Source organism: Bufo gargarizans, unplaced genomic scaffold, assembly GCF_014858855.1.
Source record: "Bufo gargarizans isolate SCDJY-AF-19 unplaced genomic scaffold, ASM1485885v1 fragScaff_scaffold_483_pilon, whole genome shotgun sequence".
Taxonomy (NCBI): Eukaryota; Metazoa; Chordata; class Amphibia; order Anura; family Bufonidae; genus Bufo; species Bufo gargarizans.
The window spans coordinates 23,742-43,946 of record NW_025334124.1 but is presented as its reverse complement, the minus strand read 5'-3'; the positions used below and the strand labels follow the sequence as shown (position 1 = coordinate 43,946).

At 48.7% G+C, this 20,205-nt stretch overlaps 1 protein-coding gene across 3 annotated transcripts in view; it reads right to left on the bottom strand.

The window, feature by feature from the left end:
• Nucleotides 1–376: 376 nt before the first annotated feature.
• The window catches only part of LOC122922566, a 34,479-nt gene continuing 14,650 nt past the window's right edge, over nt 377–20,205 (bottom strand). For 2 of the 3 annotated variants that reach the window (XR_006387140.1, XR_006387141.1), the window contains 8 exons: nt 17,362–17,394; nt 11,088–11,171; nt 10,815–10,912; nt 10,586–10,701; nt 4,252–4,320; nt 4,000–4,152; nt 699–1,081; nt 377–612 (listed from right to left, as the gene is read on the bottom strand). Coding sequence is in view for 1 of the 3 variants with exons in the window: in XM_044273221.1 (XP_044129156.1) it covers nt 581–612; nt 699–779; nt 4,000–4,152; nt 4,252–4,320; nt 10,586–10,701; nt 10,815–10,912; nt 11,088–11,171; nt 17,362–17,394 (666 nt within the window). In the remaining 2 variants the exon portion in view is untranslated. The remainder of the gene's footprint in view (nt 613–698; nt 1,082–3,999; nt 4,153–4,251; nt 4,321–10,585; nt 10,702–10,814; nt 10,913–11,087; nt 11,172–17,361; nt 17,395–20,205) is intronic. The other variant, XM_044273221.1, reaches the window with a different exon arrangement.

Sequence of the window (20,205 nt, the reverse complement as noted above, 5' to 3'; positions counted from 1 at the left end):
TCTGCAGCCCCCTCTCTACACCTCAGTCCTCTGCAGCCCCCTCTCTACACCGCAGTCCTCTGCAGCCCCCTCTCTACACCGCAGTCCTCTGCAGCCCCCTCTCTACACCGCAGTCCTCTGCAGCCCCCTCTCTACACCTCAGTCCTCTGCAGCCCCCTCTCTACACCTCAGTCCTCTGCAGCCCCCTCTCTACACCTCAGTCCTCTGCAGCCCCCTCTCTACACCGCAGTCCTCTGCAGCCCCCCTCTCTACACCGCAGTCCTCTGCAGCCCCCCTCTCTACACCACAGTCCTCTACAGCCCCCTCTCTAAACCGCGCTCTGCACCCCCCTCTACACCGCAGTCCTCTGCAGCCCCCCTCCTCTTCACCGCAGTCCTCTGCACCCACACTTCTCTACACTGCAGTCCTCTGCAGACCCCCCTCCTCTACACCGCAGCCCCCCATATACCACAGTCCTCTGCTGCAGTCCTGCCCCTTCACATCTTCAGAGTTGACACCCCCGCCATGAAATCTGCACCCTATGTGCCTGGTGTGCAGGTGGAGCAGACCTCTGTGTAATTCTCTCCAGTAATCCAGAATTCTAGGCATCTGATGTTCCAGCTGTGTCCAGCCCTGAGGAATGACAAGCACATGTTATGGCAGGAGGCAGAGCCTACACTACATACTCCCCCACCTGCACCGCTCAAGCAGACACCCACCTGCGAGCCTCTGTGAGGTCATGGGGACTGGAGTGTCGTAGACGTTTATATCGGTCATCAACATGCGCTGCGGCTCCACACCTACCACATAACAAGACTGTTACTCTAGTCACATCCAATGCTGCGCTCACTATTCTACATCATGTCCTATCCTCCAGTCACACCCAGATCTGACTTTCTACACAAGGAATCTCTCAGGGGGTGCAATCGTTTTCTGATAGGGACCGCTACAGGATTTGGGGGTGTTTTGCCATCACCATGTGTTGGAGCCTCCATCACAGAGAGCACTGCACAGGATTCTGGGAGCAAGTCTTCTCCCAGCATTGGGGAACCGCAGAGGTTGAGCTGCTCCATCGGCATGTAGTCCCACCCCCTAGCAGCATCTGCCAGACACAGAAAGAGGTGAGGACGCAGGAGCAGCAGGAGGCACAGAATAGCAGGAAAAGGGGGTCACAGGAGCAGCAGATAGCAGCAAGAGGAGCAGTGGGAGGAGGTGCTGCAGGAGAAGGTGCAGGAGGAGCGGCGACAACAAGAGGTGCAGGGGGAGCGGCGGCTGGAGAAGGTGCAGGAGGAGCGGCGACAACAGGAGGGGCAGGAGGAGCGGCGGCGGCAGGAAGAAGTGTAGGAGGAGCGGCGACAACAGGAGGCACAGGAGGAGCGGCAGCAGGAGGAGGCACAGGAGGAGCGGCGGCAGGAGGAGGTGCAGGAGGAGCGGCGGTGCAGGTGACACAGGAGGAGGTGCAGGGGCACCAGGTGGCACAGGAGGAGATTCAAGGGCGGCAGGTGGCACAGGAAGGGGTGCAGGTGTCAGTGCAGGGGTGGCAGGTGGCAAAGGAGGAGGTGCAGCAGATGCACAGGAGGAGGTTCAATGGCGGCAGGTGGCACAGGAGGAGGTGCAGGGGTGCCAGGTGGCACAGGAGGAGGTGTAGGTGTGCCAGGTTGCACAGGAGGAGGTGCAGGGGTGCCAGATGGCACAGGAGGAGGTGCAGGTGCCCCTGGAAGAGGTGCAGGTAGCACAGGAGTTGGTGCAGGTGGCACAGGAAGAGGTGCAGAGTTGGCAAGTGGAACAGGAAGAGGTGCAGGGGAGGCAGGTGGCGGTGCAGAGTTGGCAAGTAGCACAGGAAGAGATGCAGGGGAGGCAGGTGGCGGTGCAGAGTTGGCAAGTAGCACAGGAAGAGATGCAGGGGAGGCAGGTGGCTGTGCAGAGTTGGCAAGTGGTGCAGGGGCGGCAGTAGGAGTGTCGGCAAGAGGTGCGTCGGCAGGAGGAGGTGCAGGAGGAGCGGTGGCAAAAAGGAGGAGGAGCGGCGGCTGGAGAAGGTGCAGGAGGAGCGGCGACAAGAGGAGGTGCAGGAGGAGCAGCTGCAAGAGAAGGTGCGGGAGGAGCGGCTGCAGGAGGAGCGGCTGCAGCAGAAGGTGCAGGAGGAGCGGCTGCAGCAGAAGGTGCAGGAGGAGCGGCTGCAGGAGAAGGTGCAGGAGGAGCGGCTGCAGGAGAAGGTGCAGGAGGAGCGGCTGCAGGAGAAGGTGCAGGAGGAGCGGCTGCAGGAGAAGGTGCAGGAGGAGCGGCTGCAGGAGAAGGTGCAGGAGGAGCGGCTGCAGGAGAAGGTGCAGGAGGAGCGGCTGCAGGAGAAGGTGCAGGAGGAGCGGCTGCAGGAGAAGGGGAGAGCGCTGCAGGAGGAGCGGCTGCAGGAGAAGGTGCCGGAGGAGCGGCTGCAGGAGAAGGTGTAGGAGGAGCGGCTGCAGGAGAAGGTGCAGGAGGAGCGGCTGCAGGAGAAGGTGCAGGAGGAGAGGCGGCAGGAGAAGGTGCAGGAGGAGAGGCGGCAGGAGAAGGTGCAGGAGGAGAGGAGGCAGGAGAAGGTGCAGGAGGAGCAGCGGTGCAGGAGGAACTGCGGCAGGAGGAGAGGCGGCAGGAGAAGGTGCAGGAGGAGAGGCGGCAGGAGAAGGTGCAGGAGGAGAAGGTGCAGGAGGAGAGGCGGCAGGAGAAGGTGCAGGAGGAGAGGTGGCAGGAGAAGGTGCAGGAGGAGAGGTGGCAGGAGAAGGTGCAGGAGGAGCAGCGGTGCAGGAGGAACTGCGGCAGGAGGAGAGGCGGCAGGAGAAGGTGCAGGAGGAGAGGCGGCAGGAGAAGGTGCAGGAGGAGAGGTGGCAGGAGAAGGTGCAGGAGGAGAGGTGGCAGGAGAAGGTGCAGGAGGAGCAGCGGTGCAGGAGGAACTGCGGCAGGAGGAGAGGAGGCAGGAGAAGGTGCAGGAGGAGCGGCTGCAGGAGAAGGTGCAGGAGGAGAGGTGGCAGGAGAAGGTGCAGGAGGAGAGGTGGCAGGAGAAGGTGCAGGAGGAGCAGCGGTGCAGGAGGAGAGGTGGCAGGAGAAGGTGCAGGAGGAGCGGCTGCAGGAGGAGCGGCTGCAGGAGAAGGTGCAGGAGGAGCGGCTGCAGGAGAAGGTGCAGGAGGAGAGGAGGCAGGAGAAGGTGCAGGAGGAGCAGCGGTGCAGGAGGAACTGCGGCAGGAGGAGAGGCTGCAGGAGAAGGTGCAGGAGGAGAGGCGGCAGGAGAAGGTGCAGGAGGAGAGGCGGCAGGAGAAGGTGCAGGAGGAGAGGCGGCAGGAGGAGGTGCAGAAGGAGCGGCAGCAAGAGGAGGTGCAGGAGGGAAGGCAGCAAGAGGAGGTGCAGGAGGGGAGGCAGCAAGAGGAGGTGCAGGAGGGGAGGCAGCAAGAGGAGGTGCAGGAGGGGAGGCAGCACGAGGAGGTGCAGGAGGAGCGGCGGCAGGAGTAGCAGCAAACTGAAAAAGTGTTAGAGGAAGAGCAGTAGATGGTGCAAGAGGAGCGGCAAGTGGTGCAGGAATAGGTGCAGGAGCAGCAGGTGGCACAGGAGCAGCAGGTGGCACAGGAGCAGCAGGTGGCACAGGTGAAGGGGCTGCAGGTGACACAGAAGGAGGTGCAGGGGCTGCAGATGGCAAAGGAGGAGGTGCAGGGGCATCAGGTGGCACAGGAGGAGCTGTAGGGGTGGCAGGTGGCACAGGAGAAGGTACAGGGGCGGCAGGTGACACAGGTGCAGGGGCTGCAGGTGACATAGGAGGAGGTGCAGGGGCAGCAGGTAGAACAGGTGCAGGGGCTGCAGGTGGCACAGGTGCAGGGGCGGAAGGAGGCACAGGTGCAGGGGCGGAAGGAGGCACAGGTGCAGGGGCGGAAGGAGGCACAGGTGCAGGGGAGGCAGGAGGCACAGGTGCAGGGGAGGCAGGAGGCACAGGTGCTTGGAGGCAGGTGGCACAGGTGCAGGGGTGCTAGGTGGCACAGGAGGAGGACCACAGGAGCTTACCAGGAAATAAAGATTTTGTTCCATCTCCCCATGAGGGAACAAGAGACGCAGGTGAAGCAGCATCAGGTGCCGCAGCAGGTTGAGTGGAAGGGTATATGTGAGGTCTGGGAAAATCGTAGATGTTGGAGTCAGGATTGGCACTACCGTCACTTCCTGTGGGAAGCAAACAGTTAACATCACATGAAGAGGTTCGACCATTTGCCCCCACACGTCACCTAAACCACGGCCCCCACCCTCAGACCCCCCACTTACCGCTGTGAACGTCTTGCACCGATCGGGTCGATGTTGGAAAACTCGAGTTATCTAAAGACGAGGAGCTTTCTGCGGAGAAAACAGGGGTCAGTGAGGAAACTACAACTCCCAACAGTCCCAGAACAGAATGTAATTAATATTAAGTTGGGATGGGAGGGTCAGGATGTAATATAATGGGGGGGGGGTTGGTCAGAGGCAAGGATGTAATATTAATGGGGGGAGGTCAGGATGTAATATAACGTGTAATATAACAAGGGAGAAACCAGGATGTAATATAATGGGGGGGGAATCAGAGGCCAGTATGTAATATAACCGGGGGCGAGGTCAGGATGTAATATAACGGGGGGAGGCCAAAATGTAATATAATGGGGGGGGGGGGGGTCATAGGCCAGGATGTAATATAAATGGGGGGGGGGGGGGCAGGATGTAATATAACGTGTAATATAATGAGGGAGCGGCCAGGATGTAATATAATGGGGGGGGGGGGGGAATCAAAGGCCAGGATGTAATATAACCGGGGGGAGGTCAGGATGTAATATAACAGGGGGAGGACAGAATGTAATATAATGGGGGGGGGGGGGGGGGTCAGAGGCCAGGATGTAATATAAATGGGGGGGAGGTCAGGATGTAATATAACATGTAATATAATGAGGGAGAGGCCAGGATGTAATATAATGGGGGGGGGGAATCAAAGGCCAGGATGTAATATAACCGGGGGGAGGTCAGAAAGCAATATAGCGGGGGGGGGGGGGGGGGGAGGCCAGGATGTAATATAACGTGTAATATAATGAGGGAGAGGCCAGGATGTAATATAATGGGGGGGGGGGAATCAAAAGCCAGGATGTAATATAACCGGGGGGAGGTCAGAAAGCAATATAGCGGGGGGGAGGCCAGGATGTAATATAATTGGGGAAGGGGGGTTCAGAGGTCAGGATGTAATATAATTGGGGGGGGGGGGAGGCCAGGATGTAATATAATGGGGGGGGGGGGGGACCAGAGACCACGATGTAATATAACCAGGTGGGAGATTGAGAAACAGCTCTCATTGTTTGAACACTGTGTGTATTAAGTTAAATGATCAGGACTGATATTCTGCTGTTTGGCCACAAGATGCCGCTGTTTCTTAAATACAGCTAATAGACTGCAGATATCTGAATATTCAAAGGAGGTGTGGCTTGAAAACTTGTTAGAAGAAGCAGCAGCCATCTTAGAAGCAAGCTGAGACTGAGGAACTGTGTGTGAGCAGAGAATTGGATGGATCCAAGAGTGAGAGGACCCCTCAGTGATCACAGCTGCAGCTGAGTGAAGTTAATCGTTGTCCAAGACCCAGATCCTGTCCAGGGATTTCCAGGAAGGCAGATAAGAGCTGAGGAACGAGCTGCATACCCTGTGGGACCTCATGTTTGCTGGAGAGACTGGTTGTTCGGTTCAGAGTCATCAGTGGATAAAGAGCAGACCTGGGTCGGTAAGATCATGCACGCACCTCACTGCAGTGTTGGCGCCTAGAGACTTAGACCAGGCATGTAGTTAGTTAGGGTCTCTGCTTTGTGTTAGGCCTAAAGTGTTGCTACTGTTACTACAAAGACTCCATTACTTAAAGGGACATTGCACATTTGAGAACTGATAAACACCCCCACGAACTCCATCCAGTTCTGCGTTTTGCTCAGGGGTAATAATCAGGCACATTCTACCGGACTAGTTATGGGAGGGGAAATACAATAGAGCACGGTAAGATTGTCAACTGCTGTGTTGCACCGCAGTCTAACCCGTACTAAGCACCCAAACAATTGTTCGTGTTTGCTTCAGGATAATAATAGGTACAGCAAGGCAGTTTTAGTTGTGCTCGCCAGTAGGTAAATTACTGCAAAATCTTCTCCGGCATCGATCAGGGGGCGCTTTGCTGTGCAACACAGGGGTCTCAGCCTTTGGGCTGGGTGTATGTAAATCTATTTTATGTTCTTAGCATTTGTGGTTGTGTTTATTATCACATGTTAGTAAAATTCTGTTTTGGAAAAAGCTGGTGGTGGAGTTGCTTTCCTTGTTCGTGACTTTGCTGTATCCTAGGGAGCCCACCCCAGTACAGGGCTTACAGAGGTCAGGATGTAATATAACCGGGGGGAAGGTCAGGATGTAATATAATGGGGAGGCCAGGATATATTATAATGGGGGGTCAGAGGCCAGGATGTAATATAACGGAGGTGAGGCAAGGATTTAATGTAATGGGGGAGATCAGGATGTAATATAATGGGGGGTCAGAGGCCAGCATGTAATATAATGGGGGTCAGAGGCCAGGATGTAATATAACGGGGGGAGGCCAGGATGTAATATAATGGGGGGGTCAGAGGCCAGGATGTAATATAATGGGGGGGTCAGATGTAATATAACGGGGGGAGGCCAGGATGTAATATAATTGGGGAAAGGGGGGTCAGAGGCCCGGGGGGAGGTCAGGATGTAATATAACCGGGGCAGAGGTCAGGATGTAATATAAAGGGGATGCCAGGATGTATTATAGTGGGGGGCGGGAGGATGTATTATAATGGAGGGGGAGGCCAGGATGTAATATAATTGGGGAAAGGGGGTGGTCAGAGGCCCGGGGGGAGGTCAGGATGTAATATAACTGGGGGGAGGCCAGGATGTAATATAACGGGGGGAGGCCAGGATGTAATATAATGGGGGGAGGTCAGGATGTAATATAACGGGGGGGAGGTCAGGATGTAATATAACCGGGGGGAGGTCAGGATGTAATATAACCGGGGGGAGGTCAGGATGTAATATAACGGAGGGGGGGGGGGAGTCAGGATGTAACATAATCAGGGGGAGGTCAGGATGTAATATACCAGGGGGGAGGTCAGGATGTAATATACCAGGGGGAGGTCAGGATGTAATATAACCAGGGGGGGTCAGGATGTAATATAACGGGGGGAAGTCAGGTTGTAATATAACCGAGGGGGGGGGGCAGGATGTTATATAACCAGGGGGGTCAGGATGTAATAGAACAGGGGGAAGGTCAGGATGTAATATAATGGGGGGGGAAGGTCAGGATGTATTATAATGGGGGGAGGTCAGGATGTAATATACCGGGGGGAGGTCAGGATGTAATATAACAGGGTGGGGGAGGTCAGAATGTAATATAACAAAGGGAAGGTCAGGTTGTAATATAACGGGGGGGGGGAGGTCAGGATGTAATTAGTATTGATCGAGCACCAAAGTGCTCGGCCGAACACATCAGGATGCTCAGGTGTTCTACTGAGCACCCGAGTATAATGGAGGTTAATGGGAGAACCTGAGTATTAAACCAGGCACCCCCTGCTCTGAAGAAGAGAGGGTGTCTGGTTTACAGAAAAAGGTTATAAATTAATGGAAACACCACCAAAATGGTTTGGAAACAGCATGGGGAGGACATCTTGGACTCCCATTACCTATGACATACAACCACACAAAGGCTATATGCCAAAAGCCAGGTATGTGCAAGCCAACAACCTATCCATGAGACAGATACAGACAGCATACCTTTCAATGGCAGACTTCTGCACTATGAGACATTCAAAACCAGCTCTCATCTGACAGAGCCAGTAAGCCTCAAAGTTGCTTCAAATCTGTTGGATGGCTTGGGTGGACCTGCGCACCTAGATCATTATCATTAGGGTGACATGAGACTACACGACAATAAATCCACATGAACTCTGAAATGAGACACTGTACACCTCCAGGAATACCTATAATAAAAAGAAAACTTTAAACCACATCACCTGTAGAGAAGGGGGAAGCGAAATGTTTAGGGAAAGGATTATTGCACTGTTTATATGTAATGACATTTCTTTATAGTGGCTCACCCCTCCTGTCTCTATGGTAATGGTGCTCTGCTAAAAAGTGCGTCACCTGGTCACTTCCTTATAATACATTCTTGTATAATTGGTTAGCAGGCACTCACCATCTGTATTTCATACGTATATTGAGTTTATTTATAGAAGATAATCTTAAACTCCATAGAATATAATCTATCATAAAAGATAATTAAAAATGTACAACATTGAATAAAACATCAAACATGGATGTTTGGCATAAAAATGTAAGAGATAAACTATAATAAGTATAAAGAGTAGCGATAAAGGTACATGCAGTGACACTGCGTTTGCAAGTGTCGTGATTCTGGTTATTCCAGTCCTGATATTGTATACATTAGTCACACATGTTTATTAATATGATTATTCAGAACTTGTCCCAAAAAATAGCATAATTATCCGTCCAGGTATGTTGCAATTTTGCTGACAATATTTTGTCAGTCAGTCCACTGCTGTGATGGTATCTTTGTATGCTCTCAAGTAATGAAAGGATACAGTGTTATTAGATGAAGCACTTGAGAAGAGTAACTGTCCAAATTTGGATCGGTCCTTAATGCAGAGAAAGAGTATGTCTCTTATGGATTGTTAGTATCACTTAGATTAGTATACTATTACTGGTCTGTGGGATGTCTCTACTCACAAGAGACTGGGTTTTGCTTACTGCAGGGGCGTCCCGCCTACACTACAGCTACTCACCCGAGTCGGGAGATTCTCCTCCGTTGTGTGGTTTATTCTGCGCTCAGAGTCGGCTTCCCACGTGGTATGGTTTGTAGTCACGTGACTCGGCTTCAATCGTATAAAGGAGGCAGGAAAACTCTTATGTTTTCTTTGCTTCTACTGTCTCGACTTTCAAAGTGCGCTTTTTAGTCCTGCAGTTTGTATTCTTGTCCACGTCAGACGCGTTTTCCTGCCTCCGTTATACGATTGAAGCCGAGTCACGCGACTACAAACCATACCACGTGGGAAGCCGAGTCTGAACGCAGAATAAACCACACAACGGAGGAGAATCTCCCGACTCGGGTGAGTAGCTGTACTGTAGGCGGGACGCCCCTGCAGTAAGCAAAACCCATGACACGTACAAAGCCAGTGTCACTGCATGTACTTTTATCGCTACTCTTTAAACTTATTATAGTTTATCTCTTAAATTTTTATGTCAAATGTTCCTGTTTGATGTTTTAGTCGATGTTGTACGTTTTTAATTATCTTTTATGATAGATTATATTCTATGGATTTTAAGATTATCTTCTATAAATAAACTCACAAAGAAAAGGGGGTCAGTCAGCACATCCCAATGCGCAGGTGCACGCTGCCATGGCTAAAAACATAGAGAAAAAAAGACAATGCAGCAGTGAACTTTATGGCGCATAACAGGTAGTATTTAGTGTTAGGACCCGTCTTACAGAGATCGTCTTGACGTACGGCAGGCGGGCACAGATGGTTTTGTACAAAATGCATTTGCCAAGCATCTCACTTTATAAATAAGCGTAGTATTAGCACTCTAATATTTTTTGTGACTATGGCATTGTACTTTATCTGGTGTGCAGGGCGCTGCTGCATTGTCAATATACGTACGAAATACAGATGGTGAGTGCCTGCTAACCAATTATACTGTTTATACTGTATGTGTTTTATCTTGTTTTTCCTGCACATACCTGTAAAAAAGGAATATGGCCTGTAATTTGATCCAATATGTACCTTTGAATGGAAATGTGCAAATTATATCAAAACCTAATAAAATGTATTTTAAAAAAAGACTATGAAACCAATAGATGGCGCTGTTCCTGAGTAGTGTTGATCGCGAATATTCAAATTGCGAATTTTTATCACAAATTTTCCATGCAAATGGTGTTTGAGCTGGAAAACAAGCAGATTCAGCTAATTTGCATATGCCCACAATTATGCAAATGAGTTTACATGACAAAACTGTATAGAAAGATTATTAAAGTTAGGACAATCATAAAACTTTTTGACACCCTAATGATAATGATCTAGGTGCGCAGGTCCACCCAAGACATCCAACAGATATGAAGCAACTTTTGAGGCTTACTGGTTCTCAGTCAGATGAGAGCTGGTTTGGAATGTCTCATTGTGCACAAGGCTGCCATTGTAGGGTATGCTGACTGTTATCTGTCTCATGGATAGGTTGTTGGCTTGCACATACCTGGCTTTTGGCATAAAGCCTTTGTGTGGTTGTCTATTGTATGTCATAGGTAATGGGAGTCCAAGATGGATCCAGACATCCTTCCCATGCTGTTTTTAAACTATTTTGGTGGTATTTCCAGCAAATTCTAATCTTTTTCTGTGAACCAGACACCCTCTCTTCTTCAGAGCAGGGGGTGCCTGGTTTAATGCTCGGGTTTTCCATTGATTTTCATTGTGTTCAATTGTGCTCGAACACAGAGTATTTTGCCGAACACTGCAATGTGCTGAGCATGCTCGCTCAACACTAGATGTAATATAACGGGGGGGGGGGGGGGGTTAGGACACGTTACCGCTTTGTTGCACCGATCCTGGTGGATTTTCGGAGACGCCGTCGCTCAGAGTCTGATCAGAGCTGAAGGGAAGAGAAGCCGAGTGACCGCGGCGGACGAGCTCCGGGACGTCAAACCTGAGAGCAACCAGAAGCAGCAGAGCTGATACCGACACTACTCCAGCAATGGTAGTGGATGATGTGGCTGACCCCCCCATGGCAGGTGCCTCCTGTGTTAACCCTTTACTTACCAGGTGCAGGAGGAGCTGGAGCGGCTGGGGCCCGGAAGCTGCATGGATTTCCACAGGAGCTGTATCCACACGTCCCGCAGCTCATCTGACTCCGCACTCTGCACGTAACACACAAGTTGTCAGACACCCTGAATGCCTGGTCTGGGGCACCCCCTCCACTATTCTGAGAAGGTGCCGTCTCTCTGGAGGCATGTCACTGCTGGGGTCTGGTATATGATTGGTTGCTGTAGACCACACCTCCTCCTCCTGTTTACCCTCCCCCGAGGATCTCACCAGTAATTTCTTCTTTCCATTCTTCATGACTATTTCAAAGGTGAAGTCTCCATCTGGAGTGTCCACGCGCCTCACTGACTGCGCCTGTTGGGACACGGAAGTTACTGCCAGAGGCCACATGGGAAATGGCGACAATAGCCTGCGGCAGGAGGCTCTTTACTGAGGACAATGGTAGGATTCACTAAGGCTCTTGCCAATAGGTTAACCCCTTTACTTCCACAGGTGATCCATACCAATCAGGTGTCTGTGATAAAACGCTTATTGATCGCCGCTTGAGCGCGGAGGGCGCTGAACTTTACGTTTGGCCTCTAAACAGATTGGCGCAGTTCTCTCTCCACATCCCTGCCTATTACTAGGGGCACCAGACAGGGAACGCCCCATTTTATCCTAATAGATGTCACAGCTATGGAACATCTGGCACTGATATACCAGGGAGTAAATCAGGACAAGACCTCTACAATCCGCCCTTTATGCTTACGACATTCTGCTCTGCTTGTCTGATGCGCTTGTCTGACCCCCACCCCCTCCTTATTCCATTACGGCAGCGCTCCGCCTGACTGCACCAGGCTGCAGCTATTCAGAATCTTGGGGTTCACCCCCCCCCCCCCTAGTCTCCCCTTTATATTGGATTATTTGACGCAACTTTCCTGGCTCAGTCACATTACCACGATTACTGTGCCAAATGCAGTACACATTAGTCTCATCATTAAGGGGGACACTGATACCTTGCTATAGCATCATGCAGCTCCACCACGCCGACACGATAAGACATGTCCTTGAGGACTTCACCCTGGATTCTGCCCCCGAGACACCCATTGTTCTGGGACAGGAATCTCTCACTGAGCGGTAGGTAGAGCTCCTCAGAGGACGTACGACTTATCCTTCTCAGGGGCTTCACACCCAGGGAGAGACTTTCCAGAATACCCAAGACATCCAGGACTGATTTGGGGCCTTTGCACTTCTGCTCCCACACATTGGCTTTGTGATCTCACTCCTGATGCCCCGGCTCCCGAGAATTGGGATCCAGCCTGAGATGGGATGGCAAAAGATTTTTGCTCGGGTTCACAACCTACCTGTGGTTGTCAGATGCAGGAGAAAGACTGTAAGATCTTATCGCAGTGGTGCCGCTGTCCTGACACCCAGTGGACTTGGAGAAGTGGCAGAGAGGTCAGCCTCAGGACACACATAGGGTATGGATGCTCTACAGCCATCTTGGCTGGTGTTCTTTACGATCTATTATCAAGTCTCCTTAAATTAACCCCTGATCCTCAGTTATCACTTCTGTCTATTATTCCTAGGTCTGCTCCGATAGGAGGAAAGGATCTGTGAAGCACCAATGGCTGGGGACCCCCCTGAACCAGATACAGAGATGGCCTTTGATTCAGGAAAGGATCTGTGAAGCACCAATGGCTGAGGACCCCCCTGGACCAGATAAAGAGATGGCCCCTAAATTCAGAAGAGGATCTGTAAAGCACCAATGGCTGAGGACCCCCCTGGACCAGATACAGAGATGGTCCCTCAATTCAGGAAAGGATCTGTGAAGCACCAATGGCTGAGGACCGCCTGAACCAGATACAGAGATGGCCCCTCGATTTAGGAAAAGATCTGTGAAGCACCAATGGCTGGGGACCCTCCTGGACTACATACAGAGATGGCCCTTTGATTTGGGAAAGTATCTGTGAAGCACCAATGGCTGAGGATCCCCCTGAACCAGATACAGAGATGGACCCTCGATTCAGGAAAGGATCTGTGAAGCACCAATGGCTGAGGACCCCCCTGGACCAGATACAGAGATGGCCCCTCGGTCATACTGGGTTGGGCACTGCAGTTTAATCTTGATTCCCATATTTCTGGGATGGAGAGTTGGGCCCCTCCAATGGTATGAGGAATCACTGCCAAGTCTATACCAGAAGGAGACAGCCACCAACAGTGTCCTACACTGGGACAGCTGCCACGCCTATCCCCTCAGGAAGGGAATCCCAAAAGGCCAGTACCTATGTGTATGTAGGAACTGCTCCACCATGTCAGCCTTTCATAGAGCGGTGAGGGATTTAAGAGGAGGTCCCTACGATGGGGGTACGCAACACCATATTCAAGGAGGCCATCGTCAATCCTTGGTAAGAGACCGTGAGTCATTATTAATCCCTCGGCTGAGGGAATACGTGGACAGCAGTACTCATATTATTGCCAATTTCAATGTGGCACACAGTGAGGTCAAAGACATCCTGTCAAAATATTGGGGAATTCTGCAATTGGACCCGGACATGGGGCATCGAGTAGGATCCGCATCGGCGATCACCTTTCATGGGGGACGAAACCTGAGGGATAGCTTAACCCACAGTTTTTTTTTAAAGACCACAACCACGTACTTGGCTTAATTCTGTGGCTAAAGGGACATTTCCATGTGGAAACTGTGGCGTGTGATTCCATCAGAACAATTGGTTCACCAGTCCGGTTAACAGATCGTTTACCATCAGAAGATTCAGAAACTGCAGAACCATTGGAGTTGTTTACTTGGCTACTTGTTTTTGTGGCCTCCAATACGTGGGCAAGACCAAACGGGAGTTTCGTCGCAGGATTGGCAAGCATCTTAATGACATTCGCAATAAAACGGACACGCCAATAGCGAGACACGTGGAAGAATGCCATGCTGCCGATATAAAAGCCATTGAACTCATTAAATACTCCCACGTTGTGGAGATCTTGACAGAAGGAGGCTTCGCCTTAATCTTAGATATCTCATGTCTGAGATGACGTCACCACTATTTCTTCTGCCAACGTTTGGGACCTTATTAACCTCGCAGGTGGGCCCAGTGTCTTAAGATACATGTCATAATTGGGGACTTTGTGTAAACCCAGGGGGGCATTTTTTTCACTACCCCCACCATTGACCTAATTCCCGATTTGGGACATTTATACCGGTGGTACGGCTGACATGTCATAGTGCATGTAGTACTGCCCTCCTGTCAGGCTCGCCCCTTGTTTGGTCTCACATCTAGTGTCCCCGTCATTATTATTTTTTGCACCAATTTTCTCATTATTTTCTCTATTTACCATCTAAGGTCTGATTGCCGATGTCACCTGAAGGTGTCTATGGGTGGGGTGATCAGACCAAGCGAACATGGAGTTACAGCCGATTAGCTCTTGACTACTAGCTTTATACTTACCGCCATTATGTACCCTCACATCGCATCCTCCTGTGAGTGGTCAGTGACCGCACCGGACCCACGGGGTGGAGGGGACGCTGGTTCGATTCGCTCCACCCCTCATGGGGAGAGGTTTGCTCTTTATAGTTCGGCCTCACAAGCGCCAGAGGCTCCGCCACAAGTGGTGAGGTGCAGTCACTACATTCTTAGAGAAGTAATGATGGTTAAAACTCTTAGGGGGAATCCACGTGGGACAGCACGGGGCCTCCGGCCAGCAGCCAGGATCCATCTACCCTATATCACAGACGATTAGGTTAGCGCTTCAGACAGGCTCCAGTTCACACCTGAGATTGTGGACTGGACGGTAGTGGGGGGGTTGATTGGCAGGTGCCTGCCCCCATCTACCTAAGCTCGGACGGCCACCATCCCCTCTGGATGACACCCTCACAAATATGGGGCGAGAAAGTACATAGAGGTGATGAACTCACCTATCCCTTGTGAGAGTGCGGTATAATGCTGCATAGCACTTTACCTCTGCTGCAGTCACACAACTGACGCCATTTCCCGACCCCATAAGATGTTTTAATATAACAAATAATAAAGATTTTTTTGTTTTCTTTCAGCGTTTCCTCTTGGCAGTGATTCCTTTTAATTGGGAACGCCTAATACCCTATCTTTATGGGCGTAAAAGCCCTCCAATGGTACAACAAGAGAACGGTATAATAACGGTATGATAAGACACCACTATGATACATTAAGATGACGGTATAATAACGGTATAAGATAAGGGTATGATAACGATACATTAAGATGACGGTATAATAACGGTATAAGATAAGGGTATGATAACGGTACATTAAGATGACAGTATAATAACGGTATAAGATAAGGGTACGATAACGGTACATTAAGATGACAGTATAATAACGGTATAAGATAAGGGTATGATAATGATACATTACGATGACGGTATAATAACGGTATAAGATAAGGGTACGATAACGTTACATTAAAATCACGGTACAGGTTAAGGGTACGATAACGGTACACTAAGATGACAATATAATAACGGTATAAGATAAGGGTACGATAACGTTACATTAAAATGACGGTATAAGGGTACAATAACGGTACACTAAGATGACAGTATAATAACGGTATAAGATAAGGGTATGATAGCGGTACATTAAGATGACAGTGAAGAAAAATTGGGGGTTAATCAGCACATCCAGTGTGCAGGTGCGCCGCGTTGCCATGGCTGAAAGCACAAAGGCAAAAAAATATATACAACTCCGCAAAGCAAATAAAGTACAATAATGCCAAAATAATAGAAAGTATTCTGGTGCAAATGCTACGCTAATAAATTTGAGATGCTTGTCAAATCATTTTGTACAAAATTATTTGGGCCCGTCTGCCAAACGTCAAGGCGATCTCAGTAAGACGGGAACCTAACACTAAATAACAGATTAACTGGTGCCATACTGGCCTCCATTACCCTAAGGGAATGCAGGTTCCACTAGCATGCTGAGCCCACTCTGCATTCCACCTTACCTGGTGGCAAATGGCCTCCAATACATACAGGGAGAGTGGGCTACAGCTTTGCCGATCTTATCCTTCACTATGCGAGCGGCATGGCTCGCATAGTGAAGGACTTACTTGCTCCTCCTCCCAACCTCCCCGACCCATGCCCTTGCGTACGCCGCGCCCGCGCCACATCCTTCCGCCTCGACTTGCAAAGGTAAGCGAGACTGCGTCACCAGCCACCTCTATGGAAGTCACTAGAGTGCTGGCAGTGGCAGGGTGCACTTTTCTGAAGGAATGGAATGGCTGTAGTGGCATATACTGCGTCTGCTGGTAAACACCTGTCATCTTTCATCTGACTGCCATATGTGTACATACTGGTCCTGTGAGGCTACGAGGCAGGGGTGTCGACTCCTGAGAGCATGTGCATCATACAGTCCCTAAATAATACTGCCAAATAGCAACCATACAATACTTAATGTCCACATATAGCCCCATTACAGACGTGTTCACATAATACTAACATATTTATAACACCAGCATAATACTGCCACATAGTAGGTACATAATGCTGCTATGTAATGCCCACATATGACTTTCTCTATTCACATGTTATACTGGCTGCCACCATCCCTATTGATCTAGACTAGGGAATGGGTTTATGGTGTTTCCCAGCTACAGGCGTTTATCACCGATCCTCAGGACGACCGTCTAAGATATAAGATAAGGGTACGATAACGGTACACTAAGATGACGGTATAATAACGGTATAAAATAAGGGCATGATAACTGTACATTAAGATGACAGTATAAGATAAGGGTACGATAATGGTACATTAACATGACGGTATAATAATGGTATAAGATAAGGGTACGATAACAGTACATTAAGAGAACAGTATGACTATAAGATAAGGGTACGATAACGGTACATTAAGATGACGGTATAGTAACGGTATAAGATAAGGGTATGATAACAGTACATTAAGATGACGTATAAGATAAGGGTACAATAACTGTACATTAAGATGACGGTATAATAACGGTATAAGATAAGGGTACTATAACGGTACGTTAAAATGACGGTATAATAATGAAATGATTCAGCAAATAATGGGACAGATGCCACGGTATGAGTCTCCTCCTCCGCCCACAGCAATGCCAATCAGTGAATGTTCTCTTTGCGATAGAGTTCGGCAGTTCTGACACCCGGTGCCGGCCCCGTGTCCCTGGTTCTGTCCTGCAGTGCACACTCCTCTTATGACCGGCTGCACAGTTCTCGCTCTCTGACTTCCGCAGCTCATACTCAGGGGCAGCTTTTCCCACCTCTGTTCCTGCCACCTGTAAGTCCAGACCACACTACATCCTCTCTGCTCCAACCCAGGGACTATGGTGCACACTCCTAAAACCTACCCAGCTGCACAGCAATCTGCCCGCAAAGGGCGTGTCCCTCCCCTGGTGGTCATCAGATGAGAGACTGTTGATCTCATGGCCTCTCAGCTGCACCACACAGGATGAAGTGGTCTGTGATAACAGGACAGGGGGCCCATATAACATATCTGCACAGATGGAAGCAAACACTGAGGACATGTCACCATCATACTCACAGAATACATGTGATATTGACCACGGAGACAAGCCTGCAAAATAAATCACATATCAAAGGCCGGAACATGGGATGTGCTCTGCTCCCCAATACTGAGACATCAATGCAGATATATAACGCCAACTATACCATGCAGCGCACACTGCATTACATCTGTATTACATGTGTGATATTACATGGAACTGTCTGTATTACATGTGTGATATTACACAGTGCGGCCTCTGTATTGCATGTGTGATATTACACTGTGCGGCGTCTGTATTGCATGTGTGATATTACACTGTGCGGCCTCTGTATTACATGTGTGATATTACACTGTGCGGCGTCTGTATTACATGTGTGATATTACACAGTGCGGTCTCTGTATTACATGTGTGATATTACACGGTGCAGTGTCAGTATTACATGTGTTATATTACACGGTGCAGTGTCAGTATTACATGTGTGATATTACACTGTGCAGTGTCTGTATTACACGTGTGATATTACACTGTGCAGTGTCTGTATTACATGTGTGATATTACACTGTGCGGCCTCTGTATTGTCAGGGATATAAAGCAAATGCTTTATATATAAAAAAAAAACTAATGGATCAAAAAAAAAAATTATTTAAATGATTTTGATCCACGAGGTGGACATATAGACACCTCAAAAGAGTTCGATCGAGAACCTAATTATTTTGTGCAATCAGTAAGAACAGGGTACAAGCGTCTATGCAAAAAATATAAATGATTTATTATACAATAATTTAAAATACAAAAAAAGTATCAATGTAAATTTCAATGATATGCAGAGATATATCAATTGACTATGCACAGAAATTCAATCAAGAAAATGACGGATACGAGCCCTTGCTCTGCGAACTATGACCAATCTCGGATTGTATTAGGAGTAGTGTTGAGCGAGCATGCTCGGCACATCCAAGTGCTCGGCCGAATACTGTGGGTGCTTGAGTACAATTTAATACAATGAAAGTCAATGGGAGACCCGAGCATCAAACCAGGCAGCCCATGCTCTGAAGAAAAAAGGATGTCTGGTTCACAAAAAAAGGTTAGAAATTGATGAAAACACCATCAAAATGTGTTTGGAAACAGCATTAAGAGGATGGCTGGATGTGTCTTGGACTCTTATTATCTACGACATACAATAGACAACCACACAAAGCCTACATGCCAAAAGCCAGGTATATGCAAACCATCAATCTATTGATAAGACAGATGACATGCTTAGTCAGCATACCTTACAATGCCAGCCTTGTGCACTATGAGACTTCCCAAACCAGCTCTCATCTGAATGAGAGCCAGTAAGCCTCAAAGTTACTTCAGATCTGTTGGGTGGCTTGGGTGGACCTGCGCACCTAGATCAATATCATTAGGGAGACAAAAAGTTTTCCGATTGTCCTAACATAATATTCAATAACCTTTCTATACAGTTTTGTCATGTAAAAACTGATTTGCATAAACATGGGCATATAGGAAAGACATGCAAATGAGCAGAATCTGCTTTGTTTTTCCGTTGAAAAACCATTTGCATGGAAAATTTGCAATCTACACTACTCATGAACAGCGCCATCTCTTGGTTTCATAGTATTATGACAAGAGTAATGGTCTTGTCATAAGACTATAAAACCAATAGATGGCGCTGTTCATGAGTCATGACCAGAGTCATCTATTGGTTTTTATAGTCTTATGACAAGACTATTAGTGCAGCCTTTTGCATGGAAAATCTGCAATAAAAATTTGCGATTAGAATATTTGCGATCTACACTACTCATGAACAGCACCATCTATTGGTTTCATAGTCCTATGACAAGATAATTACTCTTGTCATAAGAGTATGAAACCAACAGATGGCACTGTTCATCTTGTTGGGACTCTAGTAAGTGGGGTATACTGCTCAACAGAGTCCACACACCGTGTAGCACTCAGCCTATAACTGTGCTAACACTGAGATGTATATTGGATTGCTGCTATCATTCACACATCTTCTAGCACTTTATCTGCAGTAATATAAGCTTGCTAGGGTGCATCTGAGGACTATTGCCCTGCTTGTAATGACTCATGAACAGCACCATCTATTGGTTTCATAGTCTTATAACAAGACTATGAATCCAATAGATGGCGCTGCTCATTAGTAGTGTAGATCGCAAATATTATAATCATGAATTTTCCATGCAAAAGGCTACACTAATAGCCTTGTCATAAGATTATGAAACCAATAGATGGCGCTGTTCATGAGTAGTGTAGATCACAAATTTTCCATGCAAATGGTTTTTCAGCCTATAAACAACAGGCAGATTCTGCTCATTTGCATGTCTTTCCCATATGCCCATGTTTATGCAAATGAGTTTTTACATGACAAAACTGTATAGAAATGTTCTTGAATATTATGTTAGGACAATCAGAAAGCTTTTTGTCTCCCTAATGATATTGATCTAGGTGCGCAGGTCCACCCAAGCCATCCAACAGATCTGAAGTAACTTTGAGGTTTATTGGCTCTCAGTCAGATGAGAGCTGGTTTGGAATGCACAAGGCTGCCATTGTAAGGTATGCTGACTAAGCCTGTTATCTGTCTCATCAATAGATTGATGGCTTGCACATAGGTGGCTTTTGGCATAAAGCCTTTGTGTGGTTGTCTATTGTATGTCGTAGATAATAGGAGTACAAGACACATCCAGTCATGCTGTTAATGCTGTTTCCAAACCATTTTGATGGGGTTTCCATCAATTTCTAACCTTTTTTTTTTTATAAACCAGACATCCTCTTCTCTTCCGAGCAGGGGGTGCCTGGGGTTCTCCCATTGACTTTCATTGTGCTTGGGTGCTTGGTAGAGCACACAAGCATAC